This window comes from Hakea prostrata, chromosome 5 (assembly GCF_041222555.1).
Source record: "Hakea prostrata isolate BN-2017 chromosome 5, UWA_Hpros_2, whole genome shotgun sequence".
Taxonomy (NCBI): domain Eukaryota; kingdom Viridiplantae; phylum Streptophyta; class Magnoliopsida; order Proteales; family Proteaceae; genus Hakea; species Hakea prostrata.
The window spans coordinates 44,723,775-44,732,216 of NC_142604.1; the positions used below are offsets into that span (position 1 = coordinate 44,723,775).

Genomic DNA, 8,442 nt, shown 5'->3' on the forward strand with positions numbered 1-8,442 from the left:
GGATCCCTCTAAAATGTGAGATGTTATGGAGTCAGATCTTGGTCTTTTGATTTGGAAACGTTAGAGTTCAAATAATTATGATTGCATGTCCAAAAATCAAGAAGAAATTAGCTTCAGGAGGGTAAACGTTCCTGACTTCTTTGTATAGAGGCTTGTTCAGGAGATCTGCCTAGCAATAGACTCAACAGTAAATAGTAGAGAAATCGCATTATAATAACATGTAAGCTAAAGTGCATTAAAATGTGATAAATTGCATTTGAATGTCATCAAATTGTTTGCAATCTCTGGAGATGTTAATTTAATCTATTGTGGACGAATTTTCTGGCACGAGCATGTTTGCCATTTATATAGAACTTCAATTTTCCATCATCTCCTGTACCTTCAAGGACAAGTGCTAGGGTTGCGTTCGATCTAAACACAATACGAGCAAATAGGGCTTGCTTATAAGGGGGCGCTTCCTGCAAATAGATGCATTCTACAGAGTCTCCATACTTCCTGCAACCCACAAGCCAAACAAGTCAAAAACATTGTAATCTTGTTATTTTTGATTCATAGAAAAACAGAGAACTTACATGTTGAAGAAGTTCCTGAGTTCACTTTCTGAAATAGGGTATCCCCGGGAGAAGGTTACAAATAGGGTTCTGTCATCTGCTGAGGCACCTAATGGGGCCATACCCTTCTTAGGAAGAGAAGAACTTGTCCAAGAATGGGATCCAGTGGGTTTAAAACCAGCAAGATTGGACCGGTTCTTTACTGCTTTTTCCACAATATCAGAAAATGCAAGTCCAATCTGGGAGACAAACTTTGAAATTCCACTTACTGCAGAGACCCTATTCTTAGGAAAGAATGAAAGAGAAATATCTCTCTTCATAAGCTTCTTGGTGAAAGGGATCTCAATACTCGCCGGAGACTTGTTTTTCTCGATGCAATTCAGGCATAGCACAGCTTCTCTTGCCACCAACTCGACGATGGAATCGGTGGATGAGAGCAGTGGGAGGATGATATTAGGATAACCCATCTCTTCTAACCATAACCAAAGCCCAATGATCCTCATAGACTCTGCAATATCTCTGCCAATGTTGATTACCAGAATAGTGAATATGTCTCTGTCGATGGAGTGAAACCATTTTAATTCATCTACAGTGACAGAAGAGGCCATTAATTTGTATCAGATATATGGACCTTATAGGTTGTGAGAATTGGGTTAGTTTCAGATGGGTTGAATTTAGAAGCACTGCTATTTCTGGATTCGCTGGTGTTCAATTTATAGAGACGATGTGGGTGTGATTCAAGAGATACATAGCTTTGCATGACGGCTATTGGGACTGAAGCACGAACTCCTAAGGGGTACAGGAGTAATGGTTGCTTTGCTTCTAGCCGCCAGATTCATGAGAACCAAGGTAAGACTAGATTGATCCTGAGTTTTGTTGCTAGAACCAACGGCTCAGATCTAACATGTAGGAATCGATGCGTTAGGGTTTCCCTCGAACGTGCATGTCCATGCATGCACTCATGTGTAAGTGATTTTTAACGTAGTGGTGTGTTGTTCGTGTTTTTTTTTTCAATGAATCTATTCATTAAGAACGAAACCACGGGGAAATTTACACCTGAGGTTATAAAAGAGTAAAACCCAAGATAAGAAGGGGGGAGGGAATTTATACGGAGGTCGATAATATACAGATTTAAATCGACCAATTACATTACAAATCACTTACAATGGAACACTACCCCAGGTTTCTGTAAAAATACTCGATTGTTATTATTATTTTATCATTATCAATCTAATCACAAGACCAGGGAGAGAGAGAAAGGGGGTAGGTGTGAAGGGATGGAAGCTTAAACCTCTTTGTGCTCTTAGTGTTAGGGTTAGGTTTAAGCACGAGGTTGCTTAAAGCATTACACCCTGAGTATCAAGTTTGGAATACCTAGACTACTGCTTCCAGCTAGTATTTATAGAATAAATACTGGTAATTGGACTCTCCTACAAAGGCCCATTGCACCGTTAGATCGTAACTAATCTGATGGCTCATATTAGAACATAAGTTGAGTATGACTCAAATACCTCAACAATAAGGTGGGTATAACTTGAGTACCTCAACACAAGTTGGGTATGACTCAAATACCTCAACACTTAGTACCTAGCGAAACCAGTTTTTTCCGCGATGCCAGTTTCGGCCACAATAGCGGTGACGGTTTCAAAATAGGTTTTTTTGTAGTGCCTCTATATAAAAGGTTGTCATCAATGTTCTAAGGCATATTTCGCACCCCACGGCCTTCCTCAAAAAAAAAAAGAAAAAGAACTCTATGGTAAGTAACCTATAGGAGATGTTTTATGGAATACAGAAGGGAGTTTTGATCCACTACCTTGAGGGGAAGGAGAGGATAATTTCTTACACACCATTTTTGATATGATGGATATCCTTAATCTCAAAGATAAGACTCACCGCAACAGGGTGCACTAATTCAATTATCTTTTCTATTTATGTTGAGGATATTTTAAAACCTGGTTCTTAATCTTGAGTTCGAATTAAACACTTCATCATGCTAATTTTAGCCTTGATCATCCTAACCACAAAACATAAAAGAGTGTATAATTCCATATTTTGCCCTACTTTTACCAAAAATCACCAGACAGTGGAGTCACGTCTGCTCTGTCCAAATTGAAATTGATTACGTGTATTATAAATAACTTCATTTGTTTACCAGATTACAATTGTATTTATCAAGTCTAGTAGAGTAAAACACATTTTGGACGAAACGGGTAATGGCTTCCTCGGTTCTTTGTTTTTTGATATTCCATGATCTAGAGTCAGGTTGGATGTGATGAAGAAGAGTTCGAGAACTCATCAATTCATTGAGATTGGCGTAACCTGATATACAAGAGGGTGTTGTAAGAAAGGGTTCATTTACACAGTTCATTGGGTCCTTCAATGGTTGTACATTAGATCGCAGAGAGCTCTGCAATTAAGGTTTCTTGCTCTCCCTTTCTCGTCCAGCAATGGCAGCTTTCTGGCAGTGTTTAGCGTAGATTTCATGGGGATTTTAAATTTTTGTTGGACTCGGTTTCCTTTTGGTCACCTAGATCTTCACCTTTCAGTTTAACGTGTGTTTTCCTGTTTTTCTTCTTCCTTTGCAAACACATGCTTTAAGATGAAAGGGGATGGGATTAGAATTTGTAGGATAGCAGTGGTAGAGAAGTGAAGTGTTGTCGACTGGGAGAGATGGATATGTCTGTTCTGATTTTTGTTCTAAGGTAATTTTACGCTAAAAGAGGCATTTGTTGAGAGGAAGGGTATTTTGTTGGGCTAGTGAAATGGTATATCAAAACTTGAGTTTGTACTTTTGTATAGTAGCATGACAGTATGATATCATGTTGAGGGATTATAGAGTTACACTTACAATTGCAAAGTAGCAAAATGTATTGTACTTTACCCTTAGATATAGGGCTTTTAGTGCAGTCTAAGATTCTTCTCTTCTATTGCTTAAACCCCTCTTGTCTATATTCCTCACTCAATGAACAAGATTTCTTCAATATCTTCAATGATTTCTCCCAATTCCTATTATATTCCACTACCACATTTACTTCCACTCCTAATTTCCTAAATCTTCTAAAAGTTCTTGTCAAATATATATTTCTTTTCTTTTCTGGTCAAATATTCCTCCACAAAATCTTCTTCTATTCTCTCTTCCTATATTTAACTTTCTAAGTATTTGATTTCGTTTTTCTCTATATTTGACTTCCTACATATTTTCTTCCCCATATATATATATATATATATATGTAATATTTGACTTTGTTTAATATTTGGTTTTCTTTTTGGGATTATTCTCGCAATCCCCACATTTCCCATGTATGAAATCCTTTATACCAAATTAAGTGTGGGAGTGGAGTCTAAACAACACAAAAAATTTTAATACATTTTTATGCATCCAAGTGGCATTAAACTTTGAACCTCCTTCTTTAATCAAGGTGAATGTTAATTGTTTAGTTTGTCTTCAACTTATAATTAAATTTGACAAAATCAGTTCTAATAAGTATATTAATCCCATAGTCATTCAATCTTTAAGCATAGTTATTTGAATATCAATACGAAAGGTCTAAAATACTCCTATACTTTTGTCACCGATGTTACATTTGTCCACTTTTGTTGTAATCTCGGACTATCCATTAGGGTTAAATTGGGCTTCATTTGAGCCTTGGAGACATGTGCATTATTTGTCAAACTCCATCATCGAAGGTTGTGGGGTTTTTTTTTGTTTGTCTATTTTCTATTTTAGTTCTTTATTTTATCATTGGATTCACACCAAGGTTATAATAGTGGTACCAAAGCCATGGTAAGGTTTGGTTCTTGGTGATTCTCTTGTGGTTTTGAATGTAAACCCTTGTAAAGGAAGATTGAGGCATTTTAGGTTTGATTCTTGCAATTTTTTTTCATTCAATTGTTTTAGATTGTTCAATTTATTTTTGAATTTGATATACCCTACCTGGATTTGGTTCTACTATCATTTCTCTATTCTTTTGTTAAATTGACGATTCTTGTCATTTAAATAACTGATTGTATATGTGTATGTCGATCTTGCTTCTGCTGTTGTTTTTTAAACAAATTGAGGTGCGATCTAGTTCAGCTAGGTTGGGTTTAACACTGTGTTAATAGAACAAGTACTATCTATTTATAATTTGTTAATATTGTGCATTTATTGATTGAGATTGCTGCTGCTCTGTGTGGACACTAGTTCAATCAGCATTGATGAGCATGTTGTAGTCAGTTTTTCTTGCCTATGTTTTGTCAAGAATAACGCTTATGTATTTTTGAAATATGATTCTTGAATTATTGTTGCTATTGTGATAGCAGTTTTAGACTTGTACTATTACTTGAATGCTATACTTATATGTTTTAAATTCATAATTCATATTTTTCAGATTTATTGTGGTGCTTTGGTAATTGAATAGAACCAAAATTGGAGACCTTAGAGGATTTGAAGGGGATTCCTCTCCTATGGTTACTATACCTAACCTCAAACTCAATGTGGTTGTAGGTGTGGGGTTGAGAACCCCAAATGTCTTGATTTTAGAGCTTCCATGGGTAGCTCAAGGGTAGACAAAAAAATTTGGGATAATTACTATTGCCCCCTATGCTTTGACTTTATTACTAATAAAGCCTCATTCTTTATGAAATTGTTATTGCCCCCATCACCTGTAACGGTGTTAAGTGTCTGTTAACATTGAATATGTAATTTTTATTTTGCATTTCTTTAAAATTAAGAAGTCCAAAAGATGACATTACCCTCATTTATAGAAATATTGAATCCCAATTATATCCTCAAAAATCTGATATTTTAGAATTAATTTTGGATTTGGAAGAGTATCAGCCGTTTCCATTATATTTTTGAAATAATTTTGGCAAAATACCAATGCCTTATAGTAAGTATGATATCAAGAAAGTTTGTGAATGAATTACCTCTTGAGATCTTGCATCTTTATCCCTAATTCCATTAAAATGTGCATCGTGGTGAAGATGAGCTGTTTCACGATATAAATTTATGTTCAAACAATAGGAGCAGTGATTTGGAAAAAAAGAAATCAATATCTGAGTATGTGTTGTAATTCTTGAAATTCACACAAAAGAACAAAATGACAATGATTTCCGATGCAGCGTGATACTTGCTAATGAGGGTCTTACCATTCTCTAAAAAGTATAAATTACATGGATTTTCAGGTAAGGTTCATCTTCAATGGAAGCGTTCACAATGACAGAAGTTTTACAAATGAATTAGGATATGGTATGTTAATTTATAAGAAATTTGGTAATATGCACTATGGTTAGCATATATTAGGTGATTTTCAATTTTCAACTTTGAATTAAATTTGATCTTTCCTCATATTTAGTTTCTCTTTTGATTTTTATTCAGTCACATCTTTCCTTTATTTGGTGGTTTCTTTTTAGAGAAGAAAATGGATTTAAGGTTAATTTTTTCTCATAGTTAATTAAGGGTAGTATTATAACTTGACAAAAGAGTAAATAAGTAAAGATATAACTCCAAGCTTATTTTTGGGATTTTGAGAAAATATATAGATGCCACATCATCACAAACAAACAGAGCTTAACAGTAGGGGCATTAGTAATTGTGGAAAAATTTAAAGGTTGGATTAGTAATTTTAAAAAGTACATGGGACAAAGTAGTAATAAAATCAAAGTACAAGGAGACAACAATAATTATCCCAAGAATATTTGATGAGACTGGAGACTTTACCCTATGAAAGAGAAAAGTGAGAGCACTTATGGCCCAAAAAAGGTTGTTGAGAGCCATTGATGGCCCTGATACTTCCATTTAGAGCATAGACCATACTTTACGAATTGAGGTTATGGAGAATGCCATTGGGTGCATGATTTGGAACATTGTGATTAGATGCCTTAGTGAGGATGATGACATTGCCTTAAAGATGTGGACGACGCTTAAACAAATTTACTAGAAAAAAAATCTAGGCAACATAATATATCTAATAGATAGATTATATAGTTTTAAGAAGGATCCTTCTATTAGCTTAAATCAATATCTTGATAAATTTAAGATATTTGATCAAGACATGGCCAATACTGAAGAAAAAAGAAAGTTGGATGATCAAAACTTATCTATTATTTTGTTAACTTCCTTACACTATGATTATTTGTTGTTAAAAATTCTATTAAATATGGATATCAAAATATATCCATTGACCAGTGTAATAAGGCCCTATAGAATAGGGAATCTAAGTTGTTAGCTTTGCCAAGGCCAACGGGAGTGTGGAGAATTTATTTGTAAAGGGAAAAGGTTTAACAAACAAGGAAAACCCAAGAATAAGAGCAATAATAATAATAATAACACAGATAATCAACAAAATAACAAATTTGATCACACTCCAAATTTTTTTTTTTTTTTTTTTTTGTAAACTTAAAGAGAAATTCCTATGCTCATAAAAAGAAGCTTAAAGAAAAAGAAACATCACATAATGATCAACCTTCTTATAGTAATGGTCAAGCTAATATCCTTTAGGTTTTGACTATTTTTCATGTTGAGAGGTATGATAAATGGATTCTTTATTCTAGTTGTACTTTCCATATGTGCCATAATATTGCTTGGTTTACTTGCCTGATTGAAATCATAATTGTCGAGTGTTAATGGGTAATAATGACGTGTGATATTGTGGGTACTTGCACTATTACGTTGCACACAAATGATGAATCCATTTCCACTTTACATGATGTTGGTATATCCCTAGTCTTGAGAGAAATTTGATCTATATTAGTAGCTTGGATAAAGCTGAGTTTGACACTACAATTGTCAAGTGTGTCCTCACCATTGATAGGAAATCACATGTTTACCTCAGGGGTATGGTCCAATCTAGCTTGTATGTTCGATGTGAGTACATACCTAGATGATGTCTTATATGCATATTGTTTGTCTATGGGGTCTATTTGCACTAGTGTTTGGCATGCTAGATTAGATCATTATTAGCAATAAGGGGCTTACAACTCTTAGGAAACATGGCTTGTGTGGTGAGGATAGCTTGAAGAACCTAGAATTTGATGAGCATTGTGTTCTAGGCAAACAACATATGTCGAGTTCTGGAGCTAGGTCCCACACATCTCGTACCATATTAGAGTATATACATGTTGATTTGTGAGGACTAGCATCTATCAAGGCTTATGGAGGTAAGTCTTATTTCTTATCTCTAGTTGATGACAAACTCTAGGAAGACCTGCATGGATTTCCTTATTAAGGACCAAGGATGAGACTTTCACTAGGTTTAAGAGTGGTGTGCACTGATTGAGAACTTAAGTGGTAATAAAGTTATAGACAATAATGGATTGCAATTTGTGAATGAATTGTTTGATGGGTTTTGTAAATATAAGGGCATTTAGACATATAAGATTGTTAGGTATAATTTCAACAAAATGGCATTGTTGAAAAAATGAACAAAATAATTTTAAATAAAACTAGGTGCATGCTTATTAGTCAGATTTTGGGGTGATGCTGTAGTTATAGCTGTTCATCTCATTAATAAATGCCCTTTTGTGACTGCATGTTCCAAGACTCCAAAGGAGTTGTGGTGGGGGAGACCCCCTAAGTTGGATTACCTTAGATTGTTTGGTTGTGAGGCATTTTCTCATCAGAGCATAAACAAGCTGGAGCCTAGGATAGGAGGTGTGTATATTTTTAGGATATGTTAAGGGTGTAAAAGGTTACAATTTATGGGATGAATCATTACCTTGTCTGAAGACTCTTATTAGTAAGAATGTCTTATTCAGAGAGACAATTTTCCTTGCTTAGCCATGGACAACACCCATCTTAAACCCTGATCAGAGACTTATTGACTTTACCAGTTTGACTTAGAGTAGGATGTTGTTCCTTTGGACCTTGTTTAGGCTAGAGATAGCCTTGGACCTATTGTGTCACACCCCA

The 8,442-nt window shown here is 34.9% G+C and overlaps 1 protein-coding gene across 1 annotated transcript; it reads right to left on the minus strand.

The window, feature by feature from the left end:
- Positions 1 to 293: 293 nt before the first annotated feature.
- LOC149016074 (uncharacterized) lies at positions 294 to 1,159 on the minus strand. Its single transcript, XM_089156666.1, has 2 exons — positions 573 to 1,159; positions 294 to 495 (listed from the first exon to the last, which is right to left on the minus strand). Exons 1-2 carry the CDS (start codon positions 1,157 to 1,159, stop codon positions 294 to 296), a joined length of 789 nt encoding a protein of 262 aa, XP_089012792.1.
- Between the last annotated feature and the right edge of the window lie 7,283 nt (positions 1,160 to 8,442).

Bases quoted from the DNA above. Each gene is read 5' to 3' on its own strand.
- LOC149016074 (XM_089156666.1), bottom strand. From the start codon at position 1,159: ATGGCCTCTTCTGTCACTGTAGATGAATTAAAATGGTTTCACTCCATC. The intron at 496-572 runs GTAAGTTCTCTG...TGTGGGTTGCAG, and splicing joins CTCAGGAACTTCTTCAACAT to GAAGTATGGAGACTCTGTAG.